This window comes from Calidris pugnax, unplaced genomic scaffold (genome assembly GCF_001431845.1).
Source record: "Calidris pugnax isolate Ruff unplaced genomic scaffold, ASM143184v1 scaffold225, whole genome shotgun sequence".
NCBI classification, from domain to species: Eukaryota; Metazoa; Chordata; class Aves; order Charadriiformes; family Scolopacidae; genus Calidris; species Calidris pugnax.
The window spans coordinates 3719391-3743989 of NW_015091072.1; the positions used below are offsets into that span (position 1 = coordinate 3719391).

Below are 24599 nucleotides of genomic sequence, written 5' to 3' on the forward strand. Positions count from 1 at the left end.
AAGCCCCACACACCGGTGGGGAAAGCCAGCTGCACACCAATGCTCGGACTTGGGGGGCTGAATAGAGGGGGAACGAGCACCAAGGCCCTCCAGGGCAAAACAAGGTGCCTCCTGGCTACTTTCACACCCCAGGTACATCTACACTGTGCAGCGCAACACCATCTGCTAGAAACTGGAAGTAACAGAGGACAGCAGGAAGGGCAATTAACCTCGCTAATGAGGCTGTGCCATCAGGACTGTGTCCTACCAGAGACCCAAGACTCTTGTGTTGTCAACCCTCCGTGCTGCAGCATCCTCTGCCTTTTCTCCGCTCCCTTATACATCTGGGGCCAGCCGTGGGATGGCTCTCACACCTGTTTGGCAGAAGAAGATGCCTGATGACGACACAAACCATGGGACAGGGTCCAGGGCAGAGCCAGCCCTCTTGGCCCACCTCCCACAACTCTCCCTGCCAGGTTTAAAAGGTGCTAAACTCTTTAAAGGGGGGTGGGGGGCGGAAGCTAAGGAGCTTCCTCGCAGCTTGAAGACCCATTTCTGGAGTCAGATTACAGGCAGCTTTTGGGATGGAAGCAAAGATCCTTCCGGTGCTTTGCTCTCCCTTCTGCTCCCCCTTCACACCTTCTCTTGCCAAGCCCCTGTGATGAAAGAGATCAGCAAAACACTCAAAGGGCTTCTGATATTGTCCCTAATGCTGTGGAAAACAACAAGAAAACATGGCTTTTTCACCTATTTTTTTCATTTGTCTTGACTTATTACTCTTCTGGTCTTCACTGGCTTCCCTAACTTTTTTCTCTCTCCATTTCTACCCAATCGATCTTCTTCTCAACCCACCCCCACCACATATGGTATTGAGGGTCACTTAAGGACAAGGCCCTCCCTTTCCCCTACTGCTTGAACTCATCCCCAGCCTGGGGAAACAGCAGACTCCCTCACACCACTGCCAGGAACCGGCCGTGGTGGAACCCATGCCATGAGCCGTGGCTGTGAACACGGGGAAGGACAACATTTCCTTCCCAAGGAGAAAGACAACTAAACAAGACTGAGACTGTCTTTCCTTCTGGGGGTGACAGGTGGCACACGCTCAAGGCGAAGCTGTTTCACCGGTCTGGGCACTGCAGAAATACCAGGTGGGTTTTTTTGAGGTGGATGCTTTTTTCTGATAGTCCCAAAATCCAGATGAGGGACCATCACCCTTCACCCAAGCCTCAACTGCACAGGGAGAGGTTGGGCCATCTTGTCTACCACTGTGGGAAGACATTAGTAACCCCCACTGCCACCGGCAATCACACCGCTCCACTGGCTGAGCAGATGACAAGTGGCATGACTTCACACATGAAAAATAAGTCTCAAGGGTTAAACAAACTAAGTTTGCTGGAGGGGTTATTCCATATTTCAACAACAGCCAGAAAGCCAACTACCTGCACAAGAAGACCGTCAACCGTCCTGACTGAATTCTCCTTTGGTCATGGGTGGCAAATGACTTAAATAGCCATGGGCAACCTCATCCTCCCCTTTTGGATTTGGAGGAAGCCTAGCTTGAGTCAGGTCCCTCCTTCAGTAATCCAGGTAAAAATAAAATCATGTTAGACCAGAGAGAAGCCCTGAAACTTGCCTGGTGTTAGAGCTTTGCTTTAAAATTCAATCCAACATGTCAAAGCCCTGCTCCTGCTAGCAACAAAGAAAGAGGCTGTTGAACGACAAAAGTACCTAAATGTTTGAAGAACATTTTAGTCCTCACAAAATGAAATCGCTGAAGGAATTTGCACAGCTTCCCACAGTCTAGTTACTGAATTACTAAACCAGTTTCTCCCAACCACTTATAAAGCAAAATTATAATCAACTGTAGGATCTGGTATTATGAGTACTCAAGAATGAGCTTTTACAAAATAGAAGCTAAAAGGTTTGCAGATCTGTTTCACATCTGTGGCCCAGATATAATCAGCTTCTTCTCATTCCCTCTTTTAAAGCATGCCCACAGCATCAGACTCGTGCTGAAGAGAGGTCCAAAGAGCTAAAAAGTTCTGAGTGTCACTTAAAACTTCCAGAGAAGCCGAATCAAACACATTTTATCAAGAACTCCCTTCTCTCCATGCATCCAATTTTCATTCATGCTACCTTTTCAAGTAGAGAAAAATTAAAAAAAAGAAAAGATGACCAAGACTGTAGGTATCTGAGTATTTGGAAGCCTGACTTTTGCCTTTGGAAGAGACTTAAAATGTTTCAATTTACAGAATAGCTTCATGCCTAAAGCAATTTGTGGTGTGTTTTGTTTTTAAAATCTGAGTACCTTCATGTTTCTAAGGGTGCTGGAGGGAAAAACCACACCCTGTTCTCCAAGGTCTTTTCCACTGACTTCATATTGCCTCCTCCTTGTCTCACTGTCTCTCTCTCAAGGTTTTGCTCTTTCCTCCGTATTTTGATACACCTGAGAGATGGATGCACTGAGCTATCTCCAACAAACATCCACAAGTCAAAATTTATCTCCCTTCTTCCTCTTCTAAATCATATTTACTGCTGCCCACATAGAGCCCAAAGACTGTTTGTTGCCTTCATCTTGGCTGCGTCCCCACCAGCAAACAACCGTTCTCCTCCTCCCGCGGGCAGGTTTTTGGGAGGCCAGCAAGCAGCAGTACAGCTGCTGCAGGGCTCTCGGCGTCCCCAGGTTATTTGCAGGAGCTGAGCTGGAAGCAGAGCAAGCCCCAAGTCATGTCAGCCCCATGACTGTCTTCACCCCAGGCAGCTCCCCAGATTTTGGAGGAAGGGAAGATCGGCTCAAGGCTTTGGAGTTCACTGGTTGGCTGGCAGCCCCCAATCTGATCACAGCCCGCTGTGATAAAATACCTCAAACCCTTTCCAAGTTCATTATGGAGGGGAATAAGTAGATGGGGAGAAGCTGGAAAACAGCTTGCTGCCCGATTGAGGTACTCTCCATTTTGCTAGCAAAGTGTCAGCATAAAGCCACACGCACACTCACAGCAGGGCCGTAAAACTTGCTACAGCATTTCAGAGCAATCCGGGTAACCTTGTTCGTACGCAGTGATTTATGCACACACAATCACCCCACTACACCATCCCTACCCACCTCTGCAGGAGTGTTATGCTCAGTGCTCCCTCTCTCTTCTCTCAGCGCCTCCTGACCCAGCAGTGCACGGATGCACACATGGAAAGGGAACAGAGACACCCCTGCTCCAGTGGATGATCTGTCAGTACCGGAAAGGACTGTAACCTAAACCCATCGCCTTCCCAGTCCAACATAAACTCAGGAGTGGTGTTGAAAGACAAATCAAAGCGGCCTGCTTGGCCAACTCCCAGGGGCGCCTTCCCTTCCCGCAATGCTGTTGTGAGACGCCACGTCCTGCTGAGACATCCCCTTCCCCTCGCACCCACCCCACCTGCCCCGAGCTCCAGCCCCCCCCTCCCTGGTTTGCTGCCCACGCTTTCCCTGGAAGCCCTCAAATTCAACTCTTCCCTCCACCTCCAAGGAGTTCAGGTCTGGGTCTGGGACAACAGAGGCAATACAAAGCACCAGGAGAAGCTATTCTGGGGCTTGAAGCCCTTGCCCACCTCCACAGCCAGATGTTTCATTGAGCTATTAATTTACCTAACAATATTGTACGGTGAGGTGTTGCTACTGCTTCACACAAGGCTCTGGGACCCACTGCCCAAGGTGACAAATTCCTTTCTTAACCTATTCGTTACAGCCTGGCTGCATGCAGCCCCTTTACCCTGTATCTCCCCACTGAATTCTCCAACGCTGATGTCCTCTGACATCTTCACATCCGTAACTGGGAATCACAGAATCACAGAATCTTCTAGGTTGGAAGGGACCTTAAAGATCATCTTGTCCAACCGTCAACCTAACTGACAAAAACAGACACCTGCACAACCAACAAGAAGCATCACCATCACTAAACCATACCTCCCAGCACTACATCAACCTGTTTTTTGAACACCTCCAGGGATGGTGCCTCAACCACCTCTCTGGGCAGCCCATTCCAATGTCTGATAACCCTTTCAGTGAAAGAATTTTTCCTAATATCCAGCCTGAACCTCCCCTGGCGCAACTTGAGGCCATTTCCTCTTGTCCTATTGCCTGTGACTTGAGAAAAGAGACCGACCCCCATCTCTCTACACCCTCGAAGCCTGGTCCTATCACTTTACTGGGGTCAATCGATCTTACGTATTAAGCCACACTTCAGCCATAAGCCCTGCTCAGCATCAAATACTCCTTACCTGGCCTACTGGCTGTTGCTGTGCTTTCTCAGGGTAGCACAGCCTTATGCCCTCATGTCTGGGAAGGGCACTGCAGGACAGTCCTCTCCTTCCTAAGTGACCCCAATCTGGTATGTCCCTCAGACAGAAGGTTTGGCATGCCAGGTCCCTCCAAGTGCTGCTCCATCCCCTTTTCTATCAGAGGTTTGGGTTGGTTAATACTTAACCCAGCGTTGCACCCGAGGCTCCCTTGCACCTCAAAGACCCCTACAATCTCAGCGAAAGACTTGGCCAAAGCAGAAGAGCACCCTCAGCTCTCATTTCTGCTGAGCTGCGCGCCACAGCCCCTAATGATTCAGATAACTGAGCTCTGGGTGAAGGCCAGGGGAACTGGTCCCTCTAGCAAAGCCTGTTCCTTCCATCAGCTTCTACAGCCCACAGCAGGAGAGAAAAGTGCCACGAACGGCAGCGATGGGGTGTTGGTTTGGTATCGGCATCAAGCCACAAATGAAACAGAGCGTGCTGAACTCGCATGTAAAGACGCAACTCTCAGGGATAAGAGCCTGGGACGAGGTTGACGAGCCCATTATCTTGTCCGTGCCAAATTCCTGCTTCTTACACACACCTGGGGCCGGCTCCCACAGTGTTTGTACCCACACAGCTCCAGTCTGGTAAGTCAGATCTTCCTCCGAGGGGCAGGAGGGGACCGGCAAAGGTACAGGCTCTGCAGGGTGGTATTTCCTCTCCCTGCCCATCTCCAGGAGCAGCACCATAAACAGCCCAGGGCTGGGCACTGCCAAAAGCACCCGCAGGATGAAGGGGGACAGATCAAAAGCAGGGATCAGAGGAGGGCAGGAGGCAGGACTGAGCACATGGCCATCCCACCCTTCCTGCTTCCTCCCGGGCTTTAGTTCAGCACTCTGTAGCCTAAAAACATCCACCTCCTCCCTCCCCCAAGCAGAATTACCTATTCGGATGTTTCTCTCCACCAGCATTTATACTCATGCCGCTTATCTCCACAACTGCTGCATTGTATTATTATATTTTTTTCCTCATTGCATCCTGTGGATTTTTCCAGCAAAGCCAGGGAGGAGCTCCGGGGGGCAGGGCACGGCTGCGAGGCCAGGTACTCCCCATTCAAAAGGGGTTTTCCTGAAAATCGGGTACCAGAGATGCTCTAGAGAAGGCTGCTTCCAAATTTCCTCGGGCACAGCTGCTCGGTCTTTCCCAGCTCCTGGCACACCGGTGATGGAAACTGGAGGTGGGGGGAGCGCTGTACCCACAGGGGCTGTTGGGGCGAGACCCCCAGGCAGTGTTTGAGCAGAGCACGGGCTCCTGTCCACGCAAACAAGGAGCACTGGCTTTTCCTCCTCCCTGCCAGGTCCAAATAAGGAACCTCGCCACGAACCCAGCACTTCATAATTCATGTGCGAACTACAAGAGGAGACAGGAGGCAGAAAAACCTGTTCCTGCTCCAGTCGTGCACACACCCCCCCCCAACACACACATTTGCTCCTCATCATTTGAGATTTCAGGTGTTCAAAGCCAGTCTTTCTTCAGGAGTGATAAATGAGTTTGCATTTTACTGTGGCAGGGAAGATGAGAAAGGTCTAGAACGAGGGTAACAAAAAGCCTTCAAAAAAAGGTGAAACCACATGTTTGCAGGGCCCCTCCCCGCCACAGCTAAGGAATGCTTGAAGGCCAGAAAAAAAAAAAAAAAAAGAAAAAAAAAGAAAAGAGAAAGCTTTTTTTCTTGTCTGAAAGGATAAGAGGAAGGAGTGGGACAATCGAATCTGGTTTCAGTTTATTTCCAGAATTTTTACTGTACAAAATATGCAAAGTGTAAAACGGTTTTATGTTTCAGTTTAAAAACAACAAAACCCCATCCAGCTATAACTTAAGAGAACCCAGCTTGGAACAGAACAACTTACTAGGCTAGACCCACAGTGCATTAATGTCACAGACACCAGGAATTCGCTTACTTAAGTCCACAATTAGAAAAGAACAGAAAGACCATGTACCATTGCAGTTAAAGTCACATGTGCAAAGAGGAGGGGGGGGGGGAAATAGGAAAGAAATGCTGGTTAGTGTCTATTAATTAGAAAACCTTGGCAAAACCCATCTTACTATACACAGTTTGTGTAGAAAAAGAGTATTACACAGTGATCAAAAGGGGGTGAGGGAAGGGCGTTCGCTCCCACCCCCTTTCCCCAAGACACGATAATGCTGAATCAAAGAAACAGGCACAGAAGAGTGTAAGATTCCTTCACAGTTAACACCTGTGCAGGCAGCGAGCCACAGCATCCCCTCAGCCCCCTGCACGCAGGAGATGGGTACCCCCAAGCTTCGTTAGCGCTGGTGAGAGGTGCTGGGGAAGCGGCCAGAGGGAAGGATTCATTCCCTCTCTCTCTCTCTCGGCAGAGCAGGGCTGGCTGCCCGCAGGGCTTGGGTACGTTACAAGGGATAAAAGCAGAGTCTCTCGGAGGGATGTGGATGATGCCGGCCGTGCTGCTGGTGCTGAGGAGCATCCCAAAGCCATCCATCCACACCCAGCACAGAGCAGCCTGGCGGGGAACGGCAACTTTTGGTCATCGTCATCTGTTGGAGGCAGCAGCCTGAACGCAGGAGGATGCATATTCCTGTAGGAGACTTCATGGCCCAAAGCCATCTCTTTTAGGAGAACAGAAATTTGGGGGGAGGGGGGGAAGGGAGTGTTAATTCATTATTTTTTTAAAAAAAAAACCAAACAAAACCCCAACAGCTCAATCCCAAGAGCACTTCTTTCTTAACAGGGTTTAAAACACCGAACCACCAAGCCTGGCTTGAGGCTTTTAGCCATGTATAACGCACACATTTATAAGGAAAAAAAAGCACACACAGACACACAAGCTGAATGAGAAAACAGACATCTGTGCACAGACCTCAGGAACAGCTCTCATACGGCAGGGCAGAACGGAGCACAGCTAAACAGTGGAGCGTGGGACCAGGCTACAGCATTTTTGCAAAAGACTGCAAGGCTTTTTTTCTTTTTTTTTTTTTGTTTTACCTCTGAAAAGGGCAGATTTACAAGTTTTGGTAAGCAAGATGAAATTGGCTCGAATAGGTTTCCACGTTTAGCACAGCATGAATCTTTCTAGTTCCTTCAGCAGCAAGTGTTGGAAACGAGCACCTCTCAAACGAGACTTTTAAAAGCTACTTATGCAGGGCCAGGTTCATAAACTGCTTCCTCGCAGCTTTTGGCACACTTGGCAACAGCCAGTTCCCGAGGCTTTGCGTGGAGATTCCCATCCCAAAGGAAAAGGTTAAGAGGCTCCGTTGGGGCTGGGATTTGTTCAGACCTCCCCCAGATTTGTGCCTTATCATGAGCTGCCCCCAAGCTCCAAGCTGTAGCCCCAGCACCTCCCATCCCAGAGGGTACTTGTTCTACCTCACTAGGGAACTTCAGGGAAAGACGCAGGGAGGGGAGGATGGGAGCTGCAGTGACTGAAGTTGCTGGAAGGAAAGTTTTTAGAGGCAGAAGTCAAGAAGAATAGCTGGCAGAGGCTGAAATCAGATCTGCCTTTCTCTCCAATATCCCCCTTCAGGAGGTGAATCGCTCTTGAAGGCACCCAAAACAACCCCAGAAGCAGGAGCTGAGCTTGCACTGTGAGCAAGCTGCATCACACCACTATTTCCATGCAGGGTTCATCCCACCCCAGCTACCCTGCTGCCCACAGGGGTGTGTGGGTGGCAGCATCTCCCCTTCCCAGGGTGAAAACTGGTAGTGGCAAGCAGCATCCCCTCCACACCTCCCCAAGGTGACTTGGGGCTTGGGTCAGGGACCACCACTACACTATGGAAGGGGAGAGCTAAAATACTTCTGAGAGTGCTGCAGCCACGTGACAATGAGGGGCTCAGAGATGTGTTAACAACCTTCACCCAGACCCCAGTTAGAAGACTGGCAAGGTATTAAGGGATTAATATCTGCCCCATCACTCCTAGAAGCTGCAAGAAATTTGAATCCTCCACTCTTTAGCCATGAAAGAGAAAGCCTGCCTTTGTGGGAACCCACAGCCATTTCCATCTGCTCCGTAACAGTTGAAAGTCTTAGCTGCATCTGGTTTTGGAAGAGCTCAGCATGGCTTTGGATTTAGGCTGTAACAAATCTGAGAGCAAAAAACACCAAAGCCTTTAAAGTATCCAAGTGGCGTCCTTGAAAGCCATAGGAAAAATGCCAACGTGGAAGACAAGAGTGGGGCAACACCACTCCTGGGTACATAGCATGGCACCCTACCCAGTGGGTCAGCCTTTAGTGAAAGATATCCACCTCCTGAGGTGGACGTTGTCCACTTCACCACAAACAAGGTTGTCTTATGAACCAGTTGAATTCTAAAAAAAACGACAAACATCTCCCAGCCAGGTACAAGCATCCAGGCTGGGAGAGAGGAGGGAGAATATGTGCAAGGAGACATTGCAGGATAGGAGAGGCATTTGGAGGAAAACAGCCTGCTCTTGGCTGGCAAATCCTACAAGCCTTATTTATGCTCAGCTCTTGGCAAGCTCTGCAGAAGAAGGACTGCAGGATTTTGGATCAGAGCTTCGTTCCCTGTGACTCCATTCTTACTCATTAGCTGGCTATAAACAGAGTTAAACAAACCAGTCTGCTCTCACTGCTCAGTATTTTCATGAAGAGTCTCAATTCCTATAGATGCCACAGATCCATCTGTGGATCTCGAAGCACTTGACAACAAGTTGGAGTTTACCCTCACAACACCCCAGAGAGGTAGGTATGACAGTGGTCCCCTGATTTTGCACGGAGTGGGGAAACAAGAAAAACCCTGAAAGGAATAAAATGACAAAAAAAAACCCAACACAACAACAAAACCAGGGAATACTCAGGAGTCCCAATTCCGCCTTTAGTCTCTCCTCACCCACAGGCAGGTTGCAACTCTGAAGGAACGCTCTGAGAGGCCAAGTCCTCTCCTTCAGATTTCATCAAGCAAAGTATTCACGCTGCTGAGACAGGGAAGAGTGTTTAACACAGGAGTTGTCCCCCCCTGGACAGTGTCCTTTTGGGCAGGAGGCAGAGAAGGCAGCGCTGACCCACAGCACGCAGACGGGGGAGCAGACCCAGAGCGAGCCTGTGTTGTTTCCCCCCTGGCTGTCCATGTGTTTAAGGATTTAACACCATTAAAGACGTGAGTTTCCTGAGCAGATACTGTCAGACAACCGCCCTCGTGGGGGGAGGGAAAAGGAAAGGGGAAGGAAATCCTGGGAAAGTAAGGAAGTTCTGCAGAGATGTCTGAGACAAGGTGCTCTCTCACGCACATGGCACACCCAAGCCCCTGGCAAGGTGGTTCTTGTTCTGGCTTCAGAGAAACGAGCAAATTCAGCCACAGGCAGAAGCCTCCACACAGGTATAAGTGCTCCATAGTCTCCCAAGCTACTCCCAGTCTCTCCCACCTTGCTGGTTATGCACATCATAAAAGTCAGATACATGCATCTTTAGGAGAGCCAAGAGTGAGATACTTCCTTTTTTTTTTTTTTCCCCAGGAGGGAATAAAATAATGTACTTCTACAAAACAGAATACTGCAAAGGCCACAGTCAATAAAGGAGTCCCTGTACAGACTACCAGAAAGTCTGACCTAGAAAGAAACGCAAACACTAAGTTTAGGGAAGGGAAAACTCTACCTAATTCCCACCCTTTAAGGGATGTGGGCCTGATCCCATCATGTACCGCGCCATCTAGTTTCTTCACAACCATGTCTGGCACATTACATGGAAAACACAGGATCCAGGTGGCTACCATGCACTTGTGGGAGAGATGCAGGAGACTGCAGGTGTCCCTTGGATAAGGAATCACCGCTTTGGACCCTCGCTCACCAGAGCGTTCCCTTGATCCCAAGTGGACTATTCGTGGGTGCTGTTGGACATGGCAGCTCCATTGCTGCTGAAGCTCAAAGAGGCTGGACCCCCCTGCCATGTCCCTTGCACCTCAGCTTAAGGCAGCTGCTCCCTCCCACCGGCTCATGGTGGGCACCAGTCAGCCCATACCAGCCATGCCATGAAGGACTGGCAGAGCCCTGCTCTTGGCCAAGGCCACCTCGCGCTGGTAGGAGCGAGGGGCAGCCCCATGAGCTGGTGAAGGAACCCAGGAAAGGCCAGAGGGGGTGGGAAAGGCTGTCACAGCTCCCCATGGAAGACAATGCACCCTGGCAGCAAAAGGCACTGGCTTATGCACCTTGCTGAACTGGGGACCTCTGTGTTAAGACATCTGTATGGAAGGCAGGTCAGATCCTGCCTGATAGAGATATTTGCAAGGCAAAAGACTGAGGGGGGTGTGCGTGCAAAATGAATCAAGCGTTTGCATTCGCACACGCAAATCTACCACCACAGAGCTGGGTTCTTAGAGAGACCTGACTAAAGGCAGGTCCCTGCCAGCCTCGGAGCTGGCTCCAGAGTCAGACAATGCCCTGTGCTGGCAATCAGACTTCAGACATCGCTTTAGAGGCCCATCGTTAAAAGCAAACTTTTCAAAACTCCGCAGATCTGAGAGGACAGAAGTCACACACCAAAGCTGCACTGATGGGCAAAGGCAGCCTTGCAAACCAAACTGCAATTTAAGAGCTAGGCATCTCTGACAGGAGCAGGTCCCGGCACCGAGCAGAACCTCCTGCAGTACAGGAAGGCCAAGAAAGGCAGGCAGATTTTACAACATTCAGACATAGTTTGGTATTTCTTAGCTATAGCTGAAGGCGTATGGCAGGGAAGGACACACTGCAGCGTTTCCAGAGCACAGCAGTTCTCCCAAGCCAAGTGCACGTGGCGAAGATCAGCCCTTCCCTGGCTCCTCTCCTCAAGGAGGGAAATGCTTTTGCCCTTCTTTCCTCCAGACGCACTTGAAGCCAGCTGGAGAGGGAGAGGCACATTCCTGCCTGCACCCCTCTTCCCCTTCAAGAGGCTGTCAGACGTAGGGAGGGTCTGTGATTTATGGGAGGAGAAGCCAGGTACTTACTCTGCCCCGTCCCAGTGCAAACAGGCAGCCCTTGCAGGTGCGAAAGGAACGGGCGGTAAGGCAGACCCCGAGGGGACCGTGGCGAGAGAAACACATTCAGAAAGCCACAGGGAAGGGGACAGAAAGAGGGAGCCTTGGGAGACGCAGGCAAACAGGAGAGAGGGAAGCAAGTGAGAGATAACAGGGAGCTGCACCACGCAGAACAGTTTCACTAACAAGCACTGGTTAAAAAAAAAAAAAAATAAAATTGAAGGGCTGCAAGATGGGCTGATCCACTTCAAGACAAGCAGCTTCAGAGACACAGAAAGCAAAAACCACCCCACTATGCTCTTACAGGTCCAGCACTGACAGAAGAGGGCACATGGAGAGGAGGAAAAGAATGAAAGTCTTCAGTCTCCAGGTTAGGTGGCTCACAGAAGCTCTCACACCCATCCTTTGAAGGGTTCCCCCCCACTAGATCCTCCCCGAGGGAAGAGGGACTGCAAATCCCTGCTGTCCCAGGGGGTTTCTGCAGCGGAGGGGCGAGCAGAGCGCTCCCGGAGACAGCGACAGGTCACAAAAGCAGAGACACAAAGGCGCAGGGCGTAAGGCAGAGCTCCAACAAAAACACCCACGTCGCAATCATGTGGAGAGGGGGAGCGTGAGATTTACAGTATGCCTGGAAAGGAGCGGAGGAAAGGGAAAAAAAAAAACAATATATATAAATCTGTTCTGTCTCCAAGGCTGAGCTAACCGAGCCAAGTCACCCTGTCGCCTCTTAAGATATTTCTTTCTAGATAAGATAACCCAACTCCCCCCCCTCCCCTTTCCAAATAAAGTGCAGATGGTCAAATATTACTGGTCCATCATCTGCCAGTTTCAGTCAGCATTGGGGAAATTAAACCCAAAAGCACAATATTGAAAAAAAAAAAAAAAATCCCCAAACAACCCACCCTCAAAATCCCTTAGACTGAAGTCTCAGACTGTAAGCGGAGGACAAATTTATGAGATTTAGGGTCTATGAACTCTTCCGAGAGTTTGATGAAGGGGATTTTCTTCACATTAACAACAAGGCTGAAGTCCAAGCACTTGAGGACAAACACAATGCCGTCTTGTAACCCGCTTGTGACTGCTTCCTCGCTGACAAGTGTCCACTGCTTGGAGAACCAGCGATCCCTGTCGTACTGGAGGGTTGGGCCTGGGTTGAGGTAACGCTCCAGGAATGCCTGCCGAGAGAGGGACACGCATTAGTGCTGACCCTGCAACTTGCTCTGCATTGATGCTCTCTTCCCAGCTACACAGCCACGAGCATGGGCTTGCCATGCTGCAAATGGTTTCAGCTTCCGTGCCTGAAGAGACATCCTCTCCCTGGTCTGCCCCAGCTTTTCAGGGCCCAGGAGCAGATACAACCACTGGGAGTTCCTCTTTCAGTCCATTCCAGCAAGCTTGCAAGGTTATAGCCCTGACTCCTGCTGCCAGCACTGCCATCCAGAAGCATTTCAGTAAAGCAGAGGTCATTTCTCCCCTACCAAGCCCCATAACCCATCCCAAAATTGCAGTCCCAAGTAGGCAGATAGGACAGGTGGCCCTTCCCTTCTTCAAGCCAAGGTGGAAAGCAGAGGTTTCCACGTTTGCAGCCTGACTGAAGCTGCAAACTGAAAGCAGAACAGAGCGCGCCATTTGACTTGCATTTTAAAATGTCCTTTACAATCTTAATGGCAGCAGAACTTCCCTCGTGTGAGGTCCCAGGTGGATCCCAGTGAGATGTCCCATCTCTTGACAGCATTTCTGCTCTTAGAATAGTAAGTCCTGGGTAAATTGCCCGGGAGTAAATTCTCACATTTCTAACCCTTCTCTAGGATTGTGGGGTGTTCTTAGAGGGGAAGGGGGAGAGTGGGTCACACAATTCCCCCCGTGTGACCCATTTCCTTCCCCCATCATTCAGTCCCTCCCTGTGTCCACAAGTCAACAGTCACAGTCAGGGCGCGAAGCAGCAAACTGATGTTTGAGCAAGTGGCCCACGAATTAGAAATGCTTGCAGGGAGAGAGGGATTTTGGCGATAATTAGAAGCAGCCCAAAATGCAGCAGTGTAAAGGAATTAAAGAAAAAAAATAAATAAAAAAAAAGTCCTTTGCAGGTTGCCACCTGCATCATGCTGCTACCATGAGCCAGCTGGGAAAACAGCCAGCCTGTGACTCCAGGCCACCATCTCACACGCTTCTTTGGTACTCCCTTTGCTGAACTGGATATGAGAACAACTATCTCACAAGCACATCCAGATAAAAAAAGACAGATGATGATGTAGAGGAAACATTACTTCCCTTTAAGACCTGATGCAACCTACAAAGCACTGATCTTATCACAGACAGCAACTGTGGAAACCTCCACACACACCTCCCCTGACAATTTTCTGTTCTGCCTGCCCACAGCGACGTGGCATCCCTGGCTCCCTCCTCGCAGCACCAAGATTAGAGAAAGCATTACCTTTGGTGTCATGTTATTGGTGATGCAGAAGGACAAGTGTTGCAAGATGCTCTCCATGCTGTGGTACTGTTGCTGGCGGGTGGTGCGAAGGTACTTCTGCAGAGCTCTTGCCATGGAGGGAAAGATTGCCTGGGCTGCTTCTCGAGGGTCCATCATCTCTCCTGGAGCTTTCTGCTGTTCCTCTGCCTGGAGCCGTTTGATGTGAGTGAAAGCCTCCTCTACTGCAACCACAAGCCTGCAGAAGGAAAATCAAGAGAGGTAGGATGGGTCTGTGGTTAAGGCAGAGCCTGGGAGTCAGGATTTACAAGCTCCTACTCCCGTCTCTGCCACTGACTCACTGCCTGCCATCACGCAATTTACATAAAATCTTCTCTATTGACAGTCTGAGGGGTAGACAGCAACTTTTTTTTCCCTTGCCCAAGCCATCCAGCAACTGAGGGTCATAAACCAGGATGGAGACTTTAAAAGCTGTCGTACTTGTCGTACTTGGCTCTGCCAACACAGCATAAACATCAGCTACACGACTCAAATGAGACACAGCTGCCCTTGCGTTTAATGCCTGTCTTTGAAAACAACAGTTCCAGCACACACTACTGTCAGCGTGAAGCGTAAGGACAGGCAAGCAGTGGGGAAAGGGCTGGCTATACACTCATAGGACTCATGGGTGATGGGACACAGACCGCTCTGTGACTCTGCGGCGCTCACAAGCTGCCGTCTGCTCTGATTTACACCAACTGGGTCCAGAACTTCTGCTGCTGAATGATTGTTCTGCTCCTGAGTGATTGCTCTGCTCCCCTCCTCTCCTGCCTTCACTCCTAACACTGTGGCTACAGACAGCCTCTGCTAACCATTCCCGTGTTGGCACAGGTGAGCAAACACTAAGACCACGCCATAAGAAGGCAAACAGATGCCAAACGACACTTGCAAGCTAGCCCAGGACTAAATAACAAGTGAGGGGCTACGCTACGGTCAGCGAGGAAAAAGCAATGATAATGGAAGAGCCGCCCAGCAAAACCCCTTTACGTCTCCAGACAGGACTTGTTTTACACTAAATTTCCACTCAAGTCACCAACTACTGTCCACACTGCATCTTAAGGCCAGGGGAAGCTGCCCCATGACAAGCAGAAGTTTAGCACACTCCATGCAGACTATGTATGAGGAACAGCACGAGAAGCCCTGACCCCTGCCCGTTTTGTTTAATTTGACTTGAGGGAGGTGGGGGGTGGAAATCAGTTTCTAATCTCCTTGTGTCTTTTTGTCGCTGCTCTGACCTTTCTCCCTTGAAACATCTGGCCTGGTCTTCTAGTGACTGATGGCTTTCCTCTGACTAAGCAGCTGTTCTAACCAAACTCGGCAAGCGAGGGAGATGTGCCCGAGTTAGGATGCTACACAGCATGGAAAGAAAAGTTTAGTTTCCTATTGCTCCAAGGCTGGAAGAGAGCCCAAAAGACAGCAGCTATGGAGCACAGGTCAGACCGAAGCAGGCTTTGGAGGGGAGGACACTGTGTCAGCACTTTCTCAATGAAATATAAACTGCCAAAACAAAACAAGCCAGCTCCTTCCAGTCACGGCACATTCCTTCCAAACACGGCTCAGTTAAGGGGTGCCCGTCCTCAAAATGTTAGGTAAGTTAACTACAAATTGCATTTAGGCTCCAGAGCAAACAGAGACACTCTCTCAGGTCACCTCAACAAAGCATCAACTCTGCAGCCCAAGTGTGACTGGCAGGAAACATACCTGTGTTCCAAAATAAACCCCAACCAGTTCTGGCCAGGTCTTTCTTTCCTCCACAACTCACTGAAAAGGGCAAATTGCCCCTTCTAGTAGTAGTCTGCAAACACAAATATTCTCCTCACCCGTGAGCAGGCAACACGAAACGCTCCACCGATCCTGTCCCTGGACTACTTGAGCCAAGACGACAAGCCTGGGCATGGGGGAAATAATGGGATTTCCTACAGCAAGTAACTACAGATTCGTCAAGCACCGCACTGTTCCCTAAATCCGTGACATCGCATTAGCTTATCTGGCACATAATGAACACGAGCTCTGCTTTATGCATGTTCCTCAGATAATCCCACTTGCAAGCTGTCACCATCCCTCATGCGTCTGGGTGTCACAGGCTGCTTCTCTGTGACAGATTTACAGCCGACCCCCAGCCCTTAACCATGGGTCCCCCCCTGGCTCTCGCCGGGCTCCACAAGCCTGGTGGACACCAAGGAGCTGCACGCGGGGAGGAACATCTTTACCTCGCGCGGCGTTTCCTCACTCGGCGCTCGTGGTCGGCCTCTTCATAGTAGAGCTCGTTGTGACTGGAGTCCCGGCGACGGGCCGCGGCTGCAATCATGGCACGGGACTGCCCCGAAGCGTTGTTACCTGGGCCTTCAGGGGGTGAGGAAGGAGCAAGAAAGCGGCATTAACACCACAGGGCCGGAGCTGGGGCAGACCAGCACCCCGCAGCATCTGTCACAAGTGCTTCGAGGCTCCAGCCTTCCCAGCCAAGGCTACAAACCCTTCCCTGGTCCTCAGGAGCTGTGACAGAAACCCCGCCAGGCAGCACAGGCTTGCAGAGGGGACTTTGGCTTGCGGACGAGGGAAGTTAGTTGGGATGAAGGATCTCACACAACGTACACGAAGGCAGAGGTGAGGTGCACATGCCAAGGATGCAACTTACCACCCATTATATATGTTTTCAGTTTGAAGGCAAGGGCAGCTGGAACACACCACATTTCAGCAACGAGACAGTGCGAGAGCACAAGAAGTGAGGAGTTGGAAAGAGGAGAAAGACAAACACAAGAACATCAAGAGCCATGAAGATGAACGAATGAAAGCCAAGCTCCAGACAGTTACACGCAGAGAGGAAAAACAGGATGCAAAGGCAGCAGGGTCACCTTTAGACAAAGCACAGGGTTTTCCAGAAGGGCAGATGCTGTCAGAGCAGCAGTCCTGCAACAGGGTAGGCTGGGGTCTATATGCATAGTAGCTCCTCAAGGCTCTCAGAGCAGCACCTGCCATTAGTGCTTCTGTTGCTGTGAACAGATCCTACACAGCTACAGGAACGGGGAAGCTGCGATCTGTTCTCTAACACCTGGACAAGTGACAGAGCTGTCTACTACAGGACTTTGACCAGTGACCCTAAAATGCAGAACCCGGCAGGTTCTGCAGTTCCCTCATGAAGCTCACAGCTCTGGCTGGTTGGGCAAAGAGGGGAGAAAATAAAATTTTGCCCCGAAAGAGCCTACCAATCTATTTATCTAGATAGAGGTGGGTCTAACCAGAGGGAAAAAAATGGAGAAATCTAGGACAGTCTCCAAACCACCAAGAGCTGCTTTTCTAACCAACTGCTCTGAAAGCCCACACTCTCACAACTGGCAGTGGTTAAAACCAATCAATTACACAGACACGCTTATAATTGTTCTGCTTATGCAAGGGCAACTTTTAAATGTTTTCCTAAAAAGCACAAACCAGATTCCAAGACACAAGCCTGAAGCTCAGCAGTGGGAAGGACGAGCATCCACACAGCTTCTTAAGAGTCTAAACACTTCAGACATTGTTTGACAGCCCTGAAATGGAGGATACGACTCAAGGGAGACACCAGCTCCCAAATTTGGGTTAGAACTGTAATTTGCCTCGTTGACTACGCCTGGCGATGAAAATCCTGGTTTTGAAGGTGAGCCTCGCCACTCCGTATAAGAGAGATTACAGCAAGATGTTTTCCCTTCCTGGCTGCTCCACTATCAAATACAAAAGCTGCCAACAAATTAGGCTGCCTTAATAGCATTACTGTCTTTTCACATGGAGGGCGTAAGAGACGTTGTCAGGATGCCAACGTAAAGCTGCAGCCAGAATTACACTCTACTTTGTAAAATGGATGGGAATCTTCTTCTTAAGGACGTGCCTCTAAGCCTGAGATTTCCACATCCACGAAGGCAGCGGCATTGCACAAGGAACCAGTACTGCTCCAGAGGGAAAGGCATGAGTTTTCAGGCCCCGGCAGGCTCATGAGCTTGACACTTGGAAAGGCCTGCCAGCCACATCTGGAGCTTGCTTCTGGTTCCTTCTCTTCCAACAAAGACTCGTGAGCTAACAGCTCCTAAACCACTAATGCTACCAGACCGGTGGTTTCTCCTCCAAGCTTGGGAGTCCCAGCAGGTGCTGCAGGAGCAAGGACCCTGCCACCTCCTGAAGAGATGCTGTAGCATCTTTTGAGAATGAGAGAGAGCAGCTGGAATGAAAGATTTCACCTCTAGGAAAGCACAGAGCAAGTCTGTTTGCTTCCCCTCTCCAACCCAACTTGTTCTTTCCCACCTGACAGCTTCTTCATGCCAGGCAGCAGGGGACACAGGATGAGCAAGCCTGTCCCTCTCCCTGCCCCCTGCTTCCCTTCACCCTTCCCCTGTCAGAATGGGGGCATTTCATTGTAAGGATCTAAAAGTCCAACTAGTTTTATGGGCTCAGAAGTGCTACAGCAGGTTTGGGGAAACATTTAGAATAAGGTTTTTAAAACTTCTGAAGTCACTAAAAACGCAAAAAATTTTTCTAAAAAAATCCCAATCCACAAAACACTGAAGTTTTGTTGAAAGTAAACCAATCATGTCTCATATCTTCCTATGTGACACAATCGTATTTCAGAGCACTGGAACAGGCTGCCCAGGGAGGTCGTGGAGTCCCCTTCTCTGGAGGTTTTCAAGACCCGCCTGGATGCAGTCCTGAGTGATGTGCTCTGGGCAATGCTGCTTTGGCAGGGGAGTTGGACTAGATGATCTCTAGAGGTCCCTTCCAACTCTGACAATTCTGTGATTCAGTCTCCACAACCTACACACAGAACCCTCTTGCCCAGCTAAGTCCCTTCAGCCCCTTCTCCCTTCCAGCTCTCAAAGCTCTTCAATACTAACTTATTCACTGTCAGGACATGCCTTGCCACATATTGTGACAGGACCTCAGCTGTCCTTCACTGTAAGAAGCTTCCCTAAGCAACTTCAGTTCTTTCATCAAAGGAATGCACTGTCTATAAAGGCTGTGATGGCTGGGCACACCCTGCTTATCACTCCCAGCTTTCACTGATAGGGTTTAAGAGTGTCAAATGATTAAGTCCAGTTTTCACCGCTTTGAGTGTCCACAGGGATCCAACCCAGCCACCCTCCCACAGGCCTCTATAGAACCCCAAAATTTAGAACAGGTTTGTAGAATGGCAAAGCTCGAGGGGGATAGTTATCTGTCTCTGAACTTCCACAAACTGCTTAGTGTTACGATGACTTGGGAGCACGGCTGGTCCTAAGCCAGGCACGGCTAATTTACTGCTAAGGCTGCTGCTTCTTCCCACATTGGTATCAACCTCCTTCACTTTCCCGAAGGCTACCTGTGGAAGAGGCATAGCAAATGACTGAGGAACTCATTTAGGTTAGAAGTTGTGTTTATTGTACTAGCACAACCAAGGAGATGACCCCAAGGGTGACAAAACAGCAGAGGCTGCCTAAAACAAGCAGTGGTGCCGAAAAGTGCTTGTCAAGCCACGTAATAATTAAGCCTGACCAAAAACTTGGCTGTTTCACCTGGCAGAGACAAAAGCCTTATTGTGGGCTAAACACATCTGTAAAGTCATCTGGAACCGGCAAACTCAGCACTGTTAGGAAGATTTCCAGCAAGAGACAAGGATTTGGCAAAGCAAAAAGGTGAGAATGTGTGCATAACAAAGCATAAAGCCAACCCAGCCCTTCCCCATCCCACCCAGTCTCAGAGCCTACATTTCACCTCACCTACCATCAACATTGTAGACTTTCAGTCCAGCCATGTGCTTGGCTGCACGGGATTTGGAGGCTGTTAACAAGGCTGGGTTGTAGACTGTGAAATCTCTGTAGTAATTTTCCAGAACCACCAGTGCAGCTCGCTGGATGCTAGGGAGAAAAGGAAAAAAAAAAACCAACATAAGACAAAACCCCCCAGAACGCAACAAGTTGTTTTGTTTCTTTAAATAAAAAAATATAAAAGAAGGAGGAATAGTCACATTATTTGGAACGGGTTGTCACGCCTACGGCATTATGCAATAAACAGAATATTAATTACTCTCTCTGGGACCTAACATTTCATCTGAGATGCAAGATAAATGTGTCTGCCCTCACCTCAGTGCAAGGATGATAGGAAATCCCTAAACAAGGGCAGCAAAAAAACCGAAGCACTAGGCTGCCTGCAGCATGGGAAACTGCAGAAGAAGAGCTGAGCCCACCTGGAGCTGTGAAGCAGAGACCTTGCCCAGGCTGAAGGATCAGAGCACCACGCTGGTTTTGCTGTAGCCCATCCTCCTGGATGGAGGGACCAGCTCAGGATGGATGCTTTTCCCTTTGAGTCATTTCCAGCCCCACCTCGCAGCTCCTCAGACCTCCTCCACGGGAGCACCCACAGGAGCCCGATCTCTTCAGCTTTCACAGCAAGATAAGATCACTGCCTGAGGAGTAGGGCTGCTTGTTAAATCCCAGGCATCCCAGGCAAGAGACAGAAGAAGGAGCAGCGACACTCCCTCCCTCTCTCCCTCCCTTTGAAGGGATACCGCTACATAAAATGACAACACACCAGAGCAAAACATCACACACACCAGCAGCAGGAAAGGCTCAACCCAGAGGTATCTTCCTTTGCAATCATTTTGACAACAGCGAGACAGATGTCTGTAGGCCCCCGCTAATAATAAATAGGAGAGTATTACAAAATAAAGCGTTTAAAAACGCCAATATACATGCGGGACCTAGGACATGGCTCCCTCCACGTTGCTCTTGCCCCGTGCCCTGCTGTGGTGTCCGGCTGGCAGCACTGACCCAGTCAGCTGGAGTTTGCCAAGAACCCACACTTAATTTCATTTCGAACCCACAAAAATCATAAAGGGAACTGCCAACACATTTGTTGCCAGTTAATTGTAAAGTCCGCACTTAGCAAACAAAGCCTCTCCCCAAGGAAAGTGACCAAGTATTCTCACACATGTTACAACATAGGAAGAAAACATTACAAGGATGGTAACGTGGGAAAATAAGACACGAACAAATTAAGACCTAAATTCAATTCTCAGCACTACCACCGATTCAACTTGCGCTCCCAGAGGAGCAATTTAAATGTTCCTGTGCCTTGTGCTAATATTAAACTTTTGCATCACACCCCAGTAATTTAAACACACACACACCCTCTGCCATCCTCATTCTCCAGCTGCCCCCCTCCCACTGATCAGTGAATTAAGCGTAGATGCCAGCCCATTCATTAGATTCTGAGAAAGAAGAACAAACCCAGACTTGTTCACTGTGTACCTTCGTCAGTCAGTATTATGGTACAGCGCCATACATTTCATTAGCTGTGTACCTTTAAGATGATTAATTTAGCTTTTGAAGCAAATTCAACCTTTTGGGACTGTTTAGTGGGGTCTTTTGTATCCTGCTAGAGCATCTTAAAGAAGCTTTACTTTTCAAGTGTTGGTCCTTCATATTTCCTCATACTGGGTTTGTTAAAAGCAACTCCATTTAAGCACTCAGCTACTGATATGGAATTAAAGCCACTATTTAATCAAGGAAATAATCTTCCTTTAATTATGTAGTACAGATTGATCCACTGCCACACACATGTAGATGATGACAGAGAAAAAGTGAAAGCTGGTTTATTTCTCCCTGCCAAACTTCCAATTTCTACTGTGAATTTGCTGCAGCTTAAAAAACAAAATTTCATAAACGAAGCCATGCGGCAGTGGCACATATTCTCCCTTCTGACTATATTCAAACATGAACAAGTTTTTCCATGTCCGCTTCCTAGCAAGGTAAAACTCCATACAGTTTCATCTCAAAACGCAACATTTGGAAAACCAGGATCAACTGAAAACAAGAAGATAAAAATGAACAGAGTTATGGTCTGCTAATACACTGCAGTCATTTCAGGCAATGTTAGAACTTCCCTCCCAGCAGTGGGAGATGTTTGGGAGGTGCTCCATTGACCAACTAGCTCTATTCAGACAAAGCACAATGCATCACTAGACAGAATAATTTATTTTAATATATACACATTTTCCCTGGACCTCACAGAGAACATTATCATCAGGATGCCTGCTTTCCCCACCCACTAACTCCTTCCATCCCCTCACTAGATAACCTACCCCACCAATTCATTGGCACACGCACCCAAAATCCAAACACAATAAAGCTTTTACATTGCAATAAGCAACCATTGCTGCCCTGAAAATTAAAGCCCACCTATTTCTTGCTGCTGCAAATCCAGCACAGGCTCAGTCCCACACATGAGGTACCTCAGTCACAGCAAAGATCTGCTCTATGGGAACAGAATTGTAATTAAACATCAGTTTCCTAAATTTCTACCATCCCATTTCTGTGTCCCATGCAGTCCATCCTAAGCATGGCAGGTTAGGAAGACGGCTGGACCGCAACTCTTTAAATGCCCTTTTAAAGAGGAAAAAAACCCAAAAAAATTATAAAGAGAAGATGCTGCGGCCAAGAAAATTAGAAGGGTCACAATAATTAGCAAGAGTGAAGAGAAGGCTGAATCAGAGCCTTCTGGGCTGTGTTGCTCAACCTCGTTGCCCACATCAAGGGGAAGCCTCACCCTGTGCAGTGCAGGACAGCCAGCCCTGCCCCATGCGGGAGCTGCAAAGCAACAAGAACGCCCCCAAAACCAGCAAAGCCATCACAAGCCCGGCAGAAAGGGACCCAAGGCTCTTGTGCAATGCAGCGTGCACGGAGGAAGGCAACCTCAAGCAAATAAGCACCCAGAGCAGCCCCGAGGAGCGAACAGGAGCAAAGCAAAACGCTAAGCTAAGGAGGAGCCTGATGCCTCCCGACCAAAATGCAGTTTTTTGGGGACTTTCCGCCGCAGGGCAGACCCTCTGCTGCCTTGTGAGGAAGGTGAAGTGGCCGCAGCAAGCCTCTTCTCCACCCACAAGCTCCGATGGGGATGGAAGCTGGCGGCCTTCCCGGAGCCCGCGTTGGGAGGCGGCTTGGCTCCCCTGGCCTAGTGTCTCGGGAGGAGTTCAGCACCATGTCGGTCACTGCATCCACTCACCCCACACTCCAGCAAACTCAGGCTTCCCTCACACTGATGGGTTTTCAAAGAATGGGGAGGGGCAGGAAGAAAACGAACGGAAAGTCTCGGCACTTAATTGCCTGTTCGGAGAGGGTCAGAGCCAGGATCCTCCCCGTGGCCTACAAAGTGGATCTGGCAGCCCAATATATGTCAGGCATCCTAACAAACTGCCAGAACACAGAAAAGCATTTTCATGCAATAGTTCAGACTCAGAAAACCTACAACTCGACAAAAAAAACCAACCCACAACTCTTGCACAGGCCAGTGACCTACAAGAAACCCAGTTTTCCTTGTAGGTAATATCGGTAAGGCTCAACGTTTTGTTGCTTTGCATTTTGTGTGGCTGGAGGGTTGATTTGTTTGGTTCTTTTTTTTGTTGTTGTTGTTGGTTTGTTTGGTCTGTTTGGTCTGTTTTGTTAAATTATTATTATTATTATTATTATTACTACTACCCCGAAGAAGGCCATGGCACAGCAGGCTGCCAGCAAGGAAAGCAAACAAGCGGATCCAACAGGAGCACAGGGCACCTCAGCGGCATTTGGCAGCAGAGAAAGGCAGCCCTCTGCAAACAGTAATGAATTAACTTTTACAGGGCACCCAAGCAAGCAGAGGGAGGGTCTATGCGACACAAAGGCAGCAAGTATTGCCAATTTTTTTTTAATTTTTTTTTTTTTCTTTCTCTCAGAAGGTAAGTCAGGAACAGTTTTGCCTGAATGCTTGCTGCAACATGGGATTTTGGTATTTGAGGTCTTGCCATACTCCGTACCTCAGAGGCCATTTTGGCTTTGTATTTTCTTTCCGTGACGTAGCTACACCCATCCTGAATTTGGCTTTTTTAGAGGATTTCCAGGAAAACAAGCCAGTGCTACACTGAATCAAAGCACGAGGCAGGAAGACTGTTTCTATAATCGAAATACTGGCTTTGGGGCCCTGCCGTTTTCTAGAAAAATGGTTTTGACTTTGCTCAGACAGTGGGGAAAGGGTTAGCAAAAAAAGAAAATAAGGAGAAAAAAAAAAAGGAATTAAAGTTACACCCCTATGCTCACAGTTGCCATTGGACACACTAGGGTCAAACCCAGCCGGCTGCAGCAGCCATCATTCACGTGGTTCGAGCAGTTCTGAGCTTTCCTGCTAAGCTAGAAATGTAGCCTGCCACGGTGTGGTACCAACCACCAGCTAGACACTGCTAATCATGGAAGGCGGAGGAGTGCCTCAGACTTTTGGAGCAGATATGGATATAAATACACATCCAGAAAGAGCTGCTCGCCACCAGAGCACCCGCTTCCTTACCTTGCTGGATGCTAACCCCGTAGCATCAGAGTTCATGGTGAGCCACACACCTAAAATCCACAGGGATACTCAGAGAGGCCTCATCACGGCTGTTCTAATTGAGGGTTGAGGAAGCCTAGGGTTATTTAATCAAATGGTTCCCAACACAGACTCCTCGCCTCCAAACAATGTTGTTTTTTTATTTTAATGTTCTCCAAAACAGACACGCCATCAAAACAAGCCAAGGTCTCTGGGCACACAAAATACATGCCACAGCCAGCTGGGAAGCTCTGGCACCTCAAAGAGAAGCTGTGCAAGGATTGCACAAAGCAACCTTCCACACGGAGCCGGCTTTGCCTTACTGGTTGTCTCCAGCCTACAACTGCATCAAGCTTATCTGCTGCAAGAGATGCTGAGGTCTCCTGGAACGCCGAGCCACTCATCCACAGCACTTCTTAGTCTTTACCAGTGCTGTCAGCTCACACCCAACAGACTTGGAAAACTTCTGTGCTTTCCCAGAAGCACCCTACAATCACATCTCCATCCCAGAAAGCCCCCTTCCTTCGCATACTCTTTTGAGAGGCGCAGAGCTGAGGCTCGAG

The 24599-nt window shown here is 49.2% G+C and overlaps 1 protein-coding gene across 2 annotated transcripts in view; it reads right to left on the minus strand.

Annotated features, from left to right (window-relative positions):
* Positions 1-6004: 6004 nt before the first annotated feature.
* The window catches only part of VANGL1 (VANGL planar cell polarity protein 1), a 38166-nt gene continuing 19571 nt past the window's right edge, over positions 6005-24599 (minus strand). Inside the window, exons 4-8 of one of the 2 annotated variants that reach the window (XM_014957255.1) lie at positions 19429-19562; positions 15918-16050; positions 13672-13906; positions 12140-12412; positions 6005-6882 (exon numbers count right to left, since the gene is read on the minus strand). In XM_014957255.1, the coding sequence (XP_014812741.1) occupies positions 12152-12412; positions 13672-13906; positions 15918-16050; positions 19429-19562 (763 nt within the window). In that variant the 3' untranslated portion in view covers positions 6005-6882; positions 12140-12151. Of the gene's footprint in view, positions 11866-12139; positions 12413-13671; positions 13907-15917; positions 16051-19428; positions 19563-24599 lie in introns of both variants that reach the window. The other variant, XM_014957257.1, reaches the window with a different exon arrangement.